General features: G+C 37.2%; 1 protein-coding gene and 1 non-coding gene across 2 annotated transcripts; one reads left to right on the forward strand and one right to left on the reverse strand.

Annotated features, from left to right (window-relative positions):
* The first annotated feature begins 3,585 nt into the window (after positions 1-3,585).
* LOC106650365 (chymotrypsin-2-like) lies at positions 3,586-5,077 on the forward strand. The gene is made up of 6 exons (XM_014368323.2): positions 3,586-3,704; positions 3,769-3,827; positions 3,898-3,995; positions 4,279-4,537; positions 4,638-4,793; positions 4,871-5,077. Exons 1-6 carry the CDS (start codon positions 3,635-3,637, stop codon positions 5,021-5,023), a joined length of 795 nt encoding a protein of 264 aa, XP_014223809.1. The 5' UTR covers positions 3,586-3,634; the 3' UTR covers positions 5,024-5,077.
* A 2,049-nt stretch (positions 5,078-7,126) lies between these two features.
* Trnak-cuu lies at positions 7,127-7,199 on the reverse strand. Its single transcript has one exon. It is a non-coding gene; the product is annotated as a tRNA-Lys (tRNA).
* Positions 7,200-15,394: the final 8,195 nt, after the last annotated feature.

The raw sequence follows: 15,394 nt of genomic DNA on the forward strand, positions 1-15,394 counted from the left end.
TCGTCCACTCTCATTAACTCAATTCGGGACGCGCCGCTGGTCAACATCATTGAGCTAGTTGTTAGATAAATCAAAACGCTGTACTCCTTAAAAGCTGGACCGACCTCTCGAGCTCCTCAGAGTATTCAATCTTTTCGTGCAACACGCTGATCGAGTTGAAGGCCAACTGCTTCCTGAGCAGCGTGTGATGAACTGCTGGTAACAATGTAAGTAGTACTTGGTGCTGTCGTTACTCTGCTAACAACATACGTGCGAATTCTCGCAGCTGCCCGGTACACGGTGACTGGTCGAATCTCGCAGGATTAAGTACGCGCTGCAGCGCTGGCGTCGAGGTAAATTTTCCGTCGTGATCGCGATGCTAGCCACTACCGTGATCGTAGAATTCGTTCTCTAGACCCTCGTAGACCCTCCCGTTGAGCGACTCGTACTGCTTTTCACTTATCGATACTCGCCTGTACTTGACACCTGTTATGTGTCTCAGTAAACACATAAAATGTAAATAAAGTCTTGTACCTATAATGATGTATACTAGAACTATACTAGTACTAGAGCGATCTGACTATGCTTTATTTAACTTACAATACACGGAACATAAAAAAACTGTATTTGTAAATATATTAATTCTACTTTATATCTAGAACCTACATGCATGTCATCATCTCTTGTGAATTCAGAAATCTCATCTTCTCCTGGAAGTTCCTCATATTTGTTGCGAAAAAACTTTTCAGAACGTCTTTTTATTTCTCTACAATAATCTTTAAATGATGTTGGTCTTTTAGACATTTTTAAGCGAAAAAAATAATTGTAACCTCTTATTGTGTTTGTGTACCGTGAACCGACAGAAGTATGCATGTATATGCAATTACACGTGAGTATACAATTTTCAATTCGATGTTCAATTGATTGTTTATGCAAATAATCAATGCTAAAAACGAACGCAAGTTCGTCGTTTTAACGCTAGTTAATCGTTATTACTTGGTAAAAAATAAAATAGTTAATCGCTATTATCTTTATTGTCTATCCTTCAAAATGTTTGTCCTCGTTTTTTGGATTGAAACGAAGGAGGTGAGCATTGTGAGGCAAGAAGACTTATGCTCAGATGCAGCAGAAACACAGGAATGCATGGTTATGTATAAGGATAAAAAAAATACAGAGCTGTAGCAATAAAAAAAAGCTGTGAGTAATTAATTTACTTACTTTTAATAAATTTATTTTCATAAAATATAATTGATAATATTCAGGGGATGAAAACTATTTGGCTACTATTAAAGTTGACACGGAGGGTAATATTTTACCGATAAAAGCAAACAGCAGCAAGGCATCGAAAGCTTCTAGGCAGAAAAAATTGCACAACTTGCCTAGCATATTTGACGATTCGGAAAATAGGTGAGTTAAAGAAAACATGTGTTTATAAAATTAAGAAATTTTCATTGATATTTTTTTAAAGTGAGAAAGAAAATATTGAGCCGATTTCCAAAAAATTGAAGAGAGCTGATGTTGGAGAGAGCGATGGAGAATATGGATTGGGTTATGAAAATGACGAGGAAAAACAGGGAAATCAAGAGAGACGCGAGCGAGAGGATCGAGAGAGACGCAAACGAGAGCAACGAGATAGACGCGAGCGAGAGGATCGAGAGCGACGCGAGCTTGAATACCGAGAGAGACGCGAGAGAGAGCAACGAGAGAGACGTGAGCGAGAGGATCAAGAGAGACGCGAGCGAGAGGATCGAGAGAGACGCGAGCTTGAAGATCGAGAGAGACGTGAGCGAGAGGATCAAGAGAGATGCGAGCGAGAGGATCGAGAGAGATGCGAGCTTGAAGATCGAGAGAGACGTGAGCGAGAGGATCAAGAGAGACGCGAGCGAGAGGATCGAGAGAGACGCGAGCGAGAGGATCGAGAGAGACGTGAGCGAGAGGATCAAGAGAGACGCGAGCGAGAGGACGAAGAGAGACGCGAGCGAGAGGACGAAGAGAGACGCGAGCGAGAGGACGAAGAGAGGCGCGAGCGAGAGGATCCAGAGAGGCGAGAAGATCGAGAAAGACGCGAGCGAGAAGTTCGAGAGAGGCGAGAAGATCGAGAGAGACGCGAGCGAGAAGTTCGAGAGAGGCGAGAGCGGGAACAGAATGACTGAGATAGAAGAGAAAGAGAGAGACAAGTAAGAAAACGGAAAATAAAATTTTAGTTATATTTTATTAATTTTTAAAATTTTTAACCCTAGCGAGCCGGAAATGCAAACCAAGTGGATCCTCTCGAAGAATGTCGCATCTCTGGCCCTGGAAAAGTTCGGCTGTGTAGGGAATACAATGTATGGATCAATGAAGCCGACATCACATACATGCAACGCTGGCTAGATAACCCGAGAGAGCTAGTCCGGCGTTTATTGAAGAAATTGGTCGGTGAACATTATTTGATGTACATGTGCGCTCGTGGCAGATCCAGGAATACTCAAGCCATACCCGCAGACATCATAAGTGCTGTTGAATGTAAGTCTTATTCTTTTCTTATATTCTAATATAAAAAGTATTCTTTTCATAATTTTAATTATATGGTTTATTTTACAGACTACGTAAATCGCAGGTGCACATCAACGCTGAGAGTCGTCGACTTTACCAACGTCATAAATATGATGTGTGCGTCTCTTCGAAATCCAAGGAGATGAACAATATTATAATTGATTATTATTTTATTACTATTAATTTAATGTATTTGTTATTCCAAGTGTGCTGATTAATAAATCATTTCATTCAGCATTAGATCTGTATGATAGTTCAAATTTTCATACAGGGTGGGGAATAAATATGGAAACCCCTGGAAATTTCGCAGAATAAGTTGGGAAAAAAAATCAAAAACCTCATATCCGACGTATTTTTTCACGGGGAATCCAATGGTGACCTTGAATTTNATATTTTTTTAAATTCGATGTGCAATATATTGTGAATATATATTTACTTTTTTTCAAAAATAACGTGCAATATATGTGCAATATATATGCAGTATATGAGCATGTGTATATTTGCCACTATTAGTGCAATATATTGGCAATTACTGCGCCGATATATTGCAAATATAAATCGCCAATATATTGCACATATATGGCCAATTGATCTGATTTTTACGCGGGTATTTACAATGATGTGTTACTTAATAATTGAAAACTTGACATATACGTAACAGCAACAACTCTTTTAAAAAATACCTTTTGTTTCATTAATCTCTACACTTCTTCTTTTTTACTTTATTAATATTTCATTTTCATACAATAAGATTTTTCAAGTAAATATGCAGGAAAAACTATAGATAAAAAAGAAAAAACCAAGAAAATGTTTTAATTCAGTTATAAAAAATGTATTAATCATACTTATTTAATTTTTAAACTCATTGATGACTTTCAAATTTCATAATAAATGGAAATCTATTGTATTTCTACTAATACTCAAAGAAAAAAAGCAATAAATTACGTTATTTGCTTCATTTAAACATTATGTGAATACATTGTATTGACCCAAGTTTATAATTTATTAGTACATATTGTGCTTTATTGGTGCTATGCTTATAGAACATATAAATATCAATCTATAGACAAAATGAATATTTGTCTCCGTTAGTTGTCTAACAGTTTCACTTACTTTATTGATGAAATACAAGTTGAGAATAATGAAACTTATTTTTTTACTACTGTGCGTTACTTTCGGGCGTGCAAAATGTAAGAGATTTAACTAGACGCGGTTAAATAAAAAATATTTATTTATTCATTTCCAATATTTCAGCGGCAAAAGAATACGTTGTTAACGGGGAAAATGCAAAGATCGGGGAGAGACCATTTCAAGTAAGTAATGCATTTTAGTGTTACATCTACAACTTTTTTGTTAAAAAGTGAAATTTTAATGTAAATAAAGATTTCGCTTCAAGAAGGAAGTAGCCATTTTTGCGGAGGCTCCATTATAAATAAAAACTACGTTTTAACTGCATCCCACTGTGTCAGCCATCTCAAAGAGTGAGTAGAATGTGAATCGAAACAAGAACGCCTTCAAAACGTTTTGGGTTTCGCTTCAATTGTCAATGTAGTCGATTGCTACTTTTGTGGTCAAAATACGGCCGTTGACATTGCTAATAACTACTTTATACTCGCCTTATACTACGTGCAATTTATTACCTACTACGGGATTACAACCGACATAACTATATTAACTGGTCGTACTTTTAGCTAGTGTTGAAAAAGTAATATATTTTTATTTCATCGTTCGAGGAATAATGAAATGTTTCAACTTTGTGTTCAGTGATGCAGTTTCCAACATTCGTATAGTAGCAGGCACGATTTTGCACAAAAAACCTGGTAGTGTTCATAAGATTGAAAAAATCATCATGCATGAAGGCTACAATCCATCTGACTCGTACAGAAATGACATAGCATTGATTAAAGTTGTGGAGCCCTTCAAATTTTCCGTAGAAACTCGACCCGTTCCATTGCCAAAGCAACACGAAAGTACCAGACCCGGCAGTCGCGCTACGCTTTCTGGTTGGGGTTATCTACATCTTGTGAGTTTAATGATGAATTAAATGAACAATGAATTCAAATGACAACCTTACGCGAGGAAATTGTTTGAAATGTTAAATCACGACGTTTCATGCACTGCAGAATGGCGGGATCCCCGATATTCTACAGAAGGTAAACATTGCCGTTGCCGATCAAAATAAATGCCGTAAGGCGATAGACAGCGCGGAGAGGGGATTAACCATCCACCCGACAAACATTTGCGCTTTCAATCCACGACGCAGACAAGGCCAATGCAGCGTAAGTGTCAAGTACTGCTACCCATTGCCCAGCATGATTCGCTTTCCTAAGGTAAAATAATGTGTATGTACTTTTAGGGCGATTCCGGCGGTCCATTGACGGTTGATGGAAAACTCGTAGGCGTCGTTTCATGGTCGTATAAAGATTCGGATTGCGCCAGCACGATCTATCCTGGTGTTTATACTCGTGTTGCCGAATACGTCGATTGGATCAACAAAAACACGCAGTGAAAATTTGTCGAACTAATTAATATTTGTGTTAATAAATTTCCTATATCGAGTGAATTGTTTTAACTCATTTTATGTTAAAGATTTAGTGCGGGAAAAGAAAAAACTTTCTGTTTGATGTTTAAAAAGTGAAATTCTGCTGAAAACAAAAAGAGCTATTATATAAAATTCAGATGTTTTTTAGATGGGCGCTTAGACGACTATAGTTTGAAATTTGCATATTTGACATTTTAGAAAGCTTCATTGCAAGTTAATCTTTCGGTTGCACCGTCAAAAAACTTCATCGTAGCATTGAAGTTCCCTATGTCTTATGGAATCTGGTGGAAAGATGACTTCATTACAACTGCAGAAAGGAAGATTAAATCGGCTGCAACTCATTATAATAAAATTTCAAGTATAAATCAGAGCAAAAATGAAAGTATTAATATCAAAATAAATTTGTTTTTAACTATACAGTGCAGAACCTTATTTGACGAGGCAAAAATTGTATCATTTGTTTGTTTCCTTAAAAACTTCATGAATGAAAGCGAAGACGATACGCAGAGAGAAGAAAAAAGTAGATATCGACGCGCGAGCATTGCCGGCTATAGAAAGTTCAATAGCAAGAATGCGAAATAGAATGAGAAATAACGACTAAATGATCGGGGAGAATTTCAACGATAACGAGCACAGAACTTATCGACGAGTCTCTATCGAGGCTTTCATTTCACTCCTTCGATACGTGCAGCAGCCGCATATATACATATTAGAGCTGGCTTTGCACGTGTGTATAGTGCAATGCCAGCAGCACATCACGCGCGTCTTTTACTTTATGAGGCCACTCTCTCATCGGCTATGGGAGGGAGGGAGGAGGCTACAGGGTTGAAAACGACTCTCGATGCAAGAGAGCGCACATCGAGGGCAATGCGGACATTAAATTTGAGGAGGTTCCCCGACTTGTATATATAGAGAGCGTGTATACGCTGGTGTTATAATACCCAGGCTGTGTTCAGGCGCGTTATTATTATACGCGCCCGCGCGCGCGATATAACCTGCCCTGAGAATTTCTGGATGAAAGCAGGAGAATGTGCGCGCGAGCACTCAAAGTGCGCTCGCGATATAACGCGCGTGTACCTAAAGGGTTATTAAAACGCTTAAAGAGTCTCGATGTCTGCTGTACGATGGGCAAAATTCCGTCTACGTCGTAACGTTAAATTATCCTGTGCGCCACCGCGGCCCTACGCTCGCTATTGATTTGTAAATTGAGCATTTTTTATCGATTTCAAGCAAAATACAGTTTTTAAGTCGAGCTGGCGCTATGGAAAAGACGTGTCTTATAATCGTAACACCGTCAACGAAATCGGATACCACATGATCATTTTAGAAACATCGTAAAAGTACTCCTGTTTTGAGTAGCTTGAAGATGAAAAAAAATCTACGGAGCACATCATTATTTTTCGCTGCAAAAAATAGAGAGGGAAGGTAATCTCGTAAATGCTCGATTGGATAGAAAAATGAAAGTTCGCAGAACCGACGTTTTCCTTGTGCTCATCTTAACTCTTATCGTGTCCGAATAGTTGCGTGCGCAGCAGTTTTTATATATAATAACGCAGCCTTATTAAGAGATGACTCATCGTATTTTCTTTTTATATCTCTATTTTATGTATTGGACGCTTAATGATCGAAGGCTAAGAATTTGAGTGTATGAAAATGCTACGATAATACTCGATTTAGGAAAACGTTACTTATTTTGCTAAGAAGTCCATATTTTATTTAATGATTTGTTGAACAAAATGTGTAAGGGATGACTTTTTATTATTTTAAAATTTAATCTCTCTCTTGTTTTGACGAACTACACCAAACGAAAAAGTATCTCGTCTATTTATATCGGCTCATATAAGATGAAAGTTATTGATAAATAGATCATTACCTGCATATCTATAGATACTTTATTGAATCTTGATTATAGGTGCTTGAAGTCAATGTAGAATTTTTTCCAATGCTACCATTTTTTTTGTAAAAATTATGAAAGCCTTAAAATTATGAATTTTTCAGGAAAACAAATAATAGGTCGCATTGAAACAAAAAATTTTACAGCTCTATTATCTGGAAAGAAGGCAAAAAAGTCGCCCAACGTGGGGCTCGAACCCACGACCCTGAGATTAAGAGTCTCATGCTCTACCGACTGAGCTAGCCGGGCAATTGAGGTGTATAAAGAAAATGTGAAACATTCTCATTTATGTAACATACTTTTGAATAAAACATGATAATTGAAGAATGTACCGTTTCAAATTTTATATTTAATATAATTTGATTATTTAGCCCCAAGAGTTGAATGAACTAATATTAGGGTCATTTATTTACAATTCAATAATTAATTTTCATCAGAGTTAATAATATAAACCATCGTTATTAATTATCACTATTGTATTTATATTAATTATAAAAAAATGAATGCCTTATAAGTAACCCAATTTTACTGTAATTTATACGAAATTGTTCATTTAGTCTTTCAGAGTATCTATTTAGCCAAAATCTTTATTAACAGTTTCAGTCAACTACATAATAATCATATAATTTATTGAACATTTTGAAAAATCATACAGCAGATGTAAATAAAAAAACAATTTAAGGAGGCTGTAGCGATGCAAGGTGGTTCTGTATTAAAACGCTGTATGCGTAAGGCTATATACGTTACGCAGCGCACAGCGTTAGCATGGTAGAACGTAGGGGAAATGTGCTGGACTCTTAATATCTTTTGAAAATAGTTGTAAACAACTATTTATAATTATATCATTCGACAGCAAATGAGATTTCCTATAACATATATTAATTTCATTAACTTGTAAAGTGATTTGAGCTCACAGTACACTAAAAACTGCCACTTCCCATACAATTCAATGTTAAAAGGCCAAAACGTTGAATCTCATTATTTCCCAAGTTTGCATGGAAACCCCAAATTTTTTTTTACCAAAAATCTTGTAAATTCGTAAACTATCATAGGTTAAAATTTCACTTCGATCTGAAGTTTTTTTCATTTTCGCTACAGCCTCCTTAAGTGTTAAAAAATGTAATATATAATTGTGAAATGGACACTGATATGCGAAAATGTATTCAAATATATTATAGATATTTTGAATATTCCAAATAATATGAGAACAGTCCTAGGTTTTTTGATGCAATTTACTCAATATTATGAAGCCTTAGACAAACATTCAAAATATCGAGCAAGTGAAAGAGCTGTAGTACTCGATGAATGAGATTTCGTGGAGTCGCAAGAAAAAAAATGAATGAATATAAAGAGGGCCTGTTTTATTAGAGAGTACATTTGACTCTCTTTGCATAAATCTTATCTTGGTACGGATAAATTTCAAATACCGACTGCACTCTGAAAACTATAGCAGAAGTTCCGAAAGAGGAGAGGTAAAATATAGGAAATGGCTCTTTAATTAATTAAAAGGCTTTCCAGACTTTCTACCAGTTCTATGATTCTGATCACTTACAAATAGTGTTTATATTGTCAGCGTGTCTAGCGTTAGGTTTACGATTCTCTTTATTTATTCTGGATGGTCGAATAAATACTCGAAATTTATCTAAAATATTTTCATTCGAATTATTTTCCTCTAAGGTCAAAAGACTCCATAACTTTGACGAGACGAAAAATCAAATAAATGAGACAACATTTGCATTCAGTGGTAAATCCCCACACAATTAATCCATGTATTCGCATACATAAGAGGATCGATAAAAAGCCTCTGCTATGAGCTCAAATACGCTGCATCCTTCGATTTCTCCGGATACACCTATAAAGGTATAAGAGCTGTCGTCGTCGTCGTCGTCGTCGTCGTCGCAGCAGAGGTTTTTTACAACTGCGATATAATCGAGAGGCTTTGCACGGGCGTTCTAGAATTTATATATACGGGAAATTTTTATCAAAGCCTCGCAAAGGCGTGTGCGTCGTAGTCGAGCTTTCGCAGTAGTACGCGCTTACGACTTACTCTCTCTCTCTCCCGTTTTTCCCTACGCGGTCGAGCATTTACGGGAACCAAGTTTTTATGAGTATAACGTCGTTTCTTATACAGCGTTCCGACCATATATGCGTATAATATAGATATACACACAGGCGCTTGATACACATACATCCGCATGTAGTTCAAGTTTATACTTGATTCAAGCCGCGCGGGTTACCGTCTATCAGATCGTAGCTAGGCATCCTCTTTCAAATATTGCATACGACTCTAATAACTTGCCTTGGGATATTTTGATTAAAATTATATTGACTTGTTCCTTTTTTTTCTTAACGGACTTGCTTTGAATTTTTTTTCTTATACAAAATTCAAAAAGTGCAACAGTACATTTACACACGCGCGTGAACGTGGTCTTATTTCACGCGCACCACTTGACCGATCTGTGTCTCTCGGAGCTGACCTCGTTCCCTCTTAAGCAGAAAAAAGAGCATCGCGAGAGAGTGGAAGTTAATTAAAAAAAAAGGGAGGAAGAAAAAAAGGAAAAGCAAAATGGAAGCTGGCGAATACTAGCCTCGTAATCGCAGGATTGGCAAAATTCATCAATGACTGCGACGGCGTATGCAGCGCACTGTTTCCTTTAGCTCGGACGAAAAAGTTTTCTCTCGCTCTTTTGCCGAGCTTGCGAGCGGCAAGTGAGTCATAAATAAAACTAGCCGGGCAAAACAAGGCTATCCCTTTTCGACTGTATACTTATATGCGGAAACGAAAAGCAGTAAGCAGCTGAAGCTTTCACGTAACGACACTCTCGGAATTGAACAAATCACCGTTTAAATCTTTCTTATATTATGCCGCATTGACTTGAAAATAAATAGATATATCTTTTGGTTGCCGCAATCAACCATTCCCCAGCTTTTTCAGCTCAAAACCAATGAATGCGTTCCCCCAGCTTCATTTTTATGCGACGAGAATATTTTTCAACGCGTGCTAAAAAAGCACAAAATAATATATACGTACGCATACGTCAGACTGAAAAAGAAATGAATAAATAGAGATAGAAGTCATAGACAGAAGCTAGTTCTTTATCAAACGAGTCGAGTGACTGCAGGCGAGAAAATCATTCTTACTTGTAAGTCGCCTCGTCGTCGTCGCGTCTTCGCAATCCTCATTGACCTCAATGGTAATACGCGTCATTTGTCGTCGCGGGCTACACTCGGCTAGATTTTTTCGTCTCGCACACCGAAAGCTCGAGCGCGCGTCGACGCCGGGTGTGAGAGAAAAGTTTGTCTATACAGCGAGTTCAAAGGAGCGCGCCCCTCTACCGTATATTACGTATTCTCACTGCGGCTTTTCTTTAGTGCTGTTCGCCAAGCTACTTTGAATATTTAAAGTCGCGGCCAAAGCTCCGCTGAGGGAAGGAGGGGAGATCTATTGGATGTTAGATTGACTGGAAAATGTCCGTGCGGCTTTTCTAACCTAGCCTCCTCTTTTATTACGATGAGGTTAAGGCTGCGGCCAAGCCCGGCTACTAGCTCTTTACCCTTTGAGATTTCGAAGGGCCGAGGAGAAAAATGTCGAGATTACTTTATCGAACAGTTACGAGTTGAAACTTTTCAGATCGCCTTATAATTACCGGGCCAAGATAAGACAGGCAATGGAAATATAATTTAATACTTACTTACACGCACACTCGCAGCTGAGGCGCGCGAAAAATGGAAACGTTCATTTATCAAAGTTTCCTTAAAACTTTTGTAACTGGGGCTGCAGTTATACCCCGTCGTCATATATAGATACACATAAAAGCCCGCGCAAGAGAATGAAAACAGCTTGTGAAATTACTCGGCAGCGAAATCCGGGCCGCGCGCGATAACGAGAAACGTATTACCCTATAAGTGCGTGTGGATGTTATAATAATAAAGTTTCTCGTCGCCTCCTTGCTGTATGCGTGGCTGTATACATAATTTTCAAGTATGCATAAGCGAATTTAGAGGTGTACTCCTACCCGAGACAAAGAGACAATTATCGGGCCCGGTTAAACTTTCCCCTTCACAGATTCACAAGGCGTACATGTCAATTGACTTCTCCAATTATACAGTGGCCAAGCATAGTGTCTGCAACGTACTTACTGTACACCGCTGGACTGAAAAATTAAATTTTAACTTCATTGATCCAGCTTATTCTTATCAACCATAAACGTAATATATTTTGAACGCATGTCGTTAACATTTTGTACACAGAGTAAAGGTTCGTCCATGAGCTGGGCATCTCTTATCTTTACAAATACTTTAGTCTCTGTACAGACAAATCACGATCAAGTCACACATGTTTTCAAGTGTTGCCTTGTATAACTACAGTAAATTATGGAGTCTGAATTTTAACATCTCAATCGAAAAATTTAGAACGAGCTAATGTCAAAGACCATCACCGAAAATACTAGTAGTGAGAAGCAGTGCTTGTTCAAGTCATACCGTAGATTCCCCGCGCATCTTCATCAGTGTTATATCTCGCTCTATCGTATCTCGCATACCAGAGTGAATTAAACTATCCTCTCAATCATGCTCACTTTTAGTAAGTTGTTTGCTATTATCGCATCCAATTTATATTTTGATCTGCTTATGCAGTGGCACCTATTTATTGCAATAATGCAAAGAAAATATGCTTCTAATGGTTCATTTTATTATTGAAATGCATGAGAAGCTTTAACCTGGAATTTTAAACATAACTTCACTCTCACAACAGAGAAGTGCGTGTCGGCCGAAAACTTTTACTTAACAGCAGAATCCATAATTTGGCGTTTCCCGTTAAAAGCGCAGCTTCGTATAATAATGAACAGATGCAGGCAGGTATATACGGTCGCGCGCAAATAGAATGCGGACTTGAATTTTCCTGCGCGCTTTTTCGGCTGCCATGGTCTTGTCTCTACAGATATACTCGCGTGGCTCTACATTCAAAGCCTGAATTATTAAAGCTTGAGGAGTGCAGACGTGCGCTCTCTCTCTTCAATTTATTTATACATAATGATTGATGATACTTTCAGGACATTCCGCAAAGCTTGAAGTCGCATAAACCCGCAGCGATGCTAAATTCTCTCGAATGATGTACATTTTTTATTTTTCAGAGATATGTTAATGACTCTTGCGCGATACAATTCGTGTGGTAATACAGATCATCATACCTTTACATGCATAATTTTACTGATAAAACAAAGGATAGAAAAACTTTTTATGTATGCGTCACGTCTCCCTCGAGGTGAAGCTTGTAATAAAGAAACATTTTAATAATATCTTTGAACAAGATCAAAAAGTAGTTGGAGGAGAAACACAAGGCTGCCACGCGCGCAACTGCTTCTTCTTACCAAAAGTCGACGGGGAAAAACCAAAGCGAAAAAGTAAGATAAGAGAAAGAGAGAGAGAGAAAGAGGGAGGCAAACTCGCCAAATGTCGACCAATTGATTATATGTGCGCCCAAAGACATTTTTGCATTTTCTTTTTCTTTTGTGACTATATGCGTGAAAAAAAGGAATAAAAGTAAAAGCTCGTGCTTTGAATTTCAAAAAATAATCTTCTAATCGCCTTTTTTTGCTTATTCAAGTTTGTGTTTTCTTAAAAAATTTCAATTTTCACATTTGTTCTTTAGAAGTCAAACGACAAAATTTATTCTAACATTAATATTCCATTCGTGCAAAGATTTTACGATAAAATATTGACTTTTTAACTAAATCCAATAAATATCCTTTCATCAAGCCAGTTATACTGAAGCATGAACAAAGCATAGCTTTATTTCAATGTCAGTCTCAGAATATAATAAATAAACATTGACAATGATCAATATTCAATAGCAAAGTCAACACGGAATTTGTGTAGAGCGACCTATCAATCACATGCAGTGGGTCTGTGCAAGTCGCCACCTTAATAGTACATTTTACATAAATGGTAAAACCAATATCCGGCTCGTTTGGTTTTGACTTTATCAGAATCAAGTTATGTGCTAGAGCTTATGGTTTTTTTTCTATGAGCTTCATAAATTTATAGTTTCTGAACACTTAAAAATGTTTGGTAATTGCCTTGCACTTGTGACTCTTGAGTGCTAAGTTGTCTCCTTGGACTTATACGTGCATTTTGTCTACCACTAAAAATATGCAACCAAGAAAATCATTACCTGGCATGTGTTTGTGTAGACGTGTACACGCGAGTACATATAAACTGTGCATACTACGAATAGAGAGGAGCAAAAAATGAGTAAGAGAAAAAAAAGTCAAGCACGGAGAAGAGAGGGTAAACATGACCCACATGAACTCGATGAGAGCAAGGGAGTAAGCGAAAGAGAGAGGGAGAGAGCAAGAGAGAGAAAGATAAAGAAAGATAGAAGAAAAGCTTTTTCGATGCTGCATAGCTCGTTTTTACCTATTGCGGCCTTACTACAATTTTTTTTACGTGTCCTCGTGCAAAACTAATAAAAAAATTTTATGAACTTTTTGTGAACTTGTTATGAAAGTCTTAAGATGGAACTTATCTAACTGAAAATCTTAAATAAAAAAATACCATCAATTAAGAAAGCTATAAATTTAATACAAATTAATGGAAAAACAAACATAAAAATTTCAGTAACCGATACTGAGAATTTTATGAGTTACTTTTGCATGAAATCTTTGTTAAAAATTAATTTATCAATACTTGTTTTTTTACATAAACCGCAAAAAAAATTCATGATAATGCAATCATATATATTATTTTTAAAGCAAACATGAAGAAACTAGATTCAATTTCATACTCAAATTTGAAAATCCTTCCTTAATCATGTGAAGTCGTTTTATTCGTCACCTCATTAGTCGAGGAGTAACTGCGCCTCGCTTCATGGTTGGTCGAAATCTTGCGTCGGTCGTTCATGTAATTTTTTTAGTGAGAAAACTTAAATGTGGCGTTTATTAAAATGTTTATATTTGTAAATCATCAGCTACTTCAATTTCATATTTGTCATTTTCACCTGATTTGTTGGCGCGCGTGAGCGCGCCTCATATCACTAGTTTTGATTAAAAAGGCTAGAAAAATTCATGAAAACTAAGTCATAATTCAAGCCTGCCTGAGCCACTAAATGACAAGTAATATTACCTGTAAATCAACTAGTGTATATCCTTACATTGTTTATAGTATAAAATGATTACTGTTCAGTTGAATGGAAGATTAACAACACTAAAATAGTGATAACAGTAATAATAAAGACAATAGTGATAGTCAGAGACACTAATATTAATTCAAATGATTAATTATTAATATCTTGCTCCGTAATATTTTTTTTTCGGTTTGCACTGAATGAATATATTATAAATTGATACAAACAAATGCACAAAGTTTTACAAAAGTGGGTCTGCATAATTTTGCAAAAGACACGCTATTGAATTATTAAACGGGTATGAATTTACTGACGATGTTTCTACATCGATGCGCGCTCATATGCGCTTTTCTTGCTTTAAATCTGCATTTATTCGACTGGTTTCATTCAAGGCGGCACGCACAATTGACGAATTGAAATGTAAAAGATTTATATTTCACCAGAAAAAACGTCGCTTGCTCGACTCTTCTCAATAATTTCACGCGCGAAACTGGCTTTTAACACGGTGACGCGACACTGTATACACACGCGTTTGAAATGCCATCAGCATTATCATCATCCCCGGGAAGTTTATTCTCGCCCAGGGCTTGTACATTTCTTCTAGCGCCGAGTCTAGCACGTGTAGCATGCATACGCATAACTTTAATAAAATGTACATGCGAATGTAACATAATACGCGCAAGCAGAAGCAGCAGAGCGTCGGGCGTCGGGTGTATGTATAAAAAGTCGCATGTGCGCTTCAAATGGAAGGTAGCGCTCGTAGCCACAACGAAACTAATTAATTAATTCACAATCTCGAAGGGGAAAGCGAGTAAAAGCTTTCGCGTAGTCAGACGCGTGTATGTGTTTCTCTCTCTCTCTTTCCCTCTCTACGCACGGGAGAGGAGCGCAAACTCGTCATAATATAGTTTCTGCATTTTCCAACGTGAATTGGTTAATTAGCAACGTTCCGTATACACGCCGCGCACACACTTGCATACAACATTCGCAATAAAAAGCTCGCCTTGCGTGTGGGCCGAGAGTTTCGTTAATCTACGCGCCACCTCAACTTGGAGACGCGCGTGAGATGGAAATATGGTTTTCCAATTAGTAGCATAGATTTATAAAAAAAAGAAGGAAACACGAGCTTTTTTCATGCTCTCTATACACATCGAAAAACAAACTTTTGACTTTTATGATCACAACGTTGCGCGATAACAATATTATATGAGTGAAAGAAAAAAAGATCCGCTTAATATGCTTATCATTAGAATTTTATTTGACTTTTTTTCACGTAAACCACCCAGTCGTACAGCACCCGAGCGATTGCATTGAATTCGCG

This window comes from Trichogramma pretiosum, unplaced genomic scaffold, assembly GCF_000599845.2.
Source record: "Trichogramma pretiosum strain Unisexual culture from Peru unplaced genomic scaffold, Tpre_2.0 scaffold57, whole genome shotgun sequence".
NCBI lineage: Eukaryota > Metazoa > Arthropoda > Insecta > Hymenoptera > Trichogrammatidae > Trichogramma > Trichogramma pretiosum.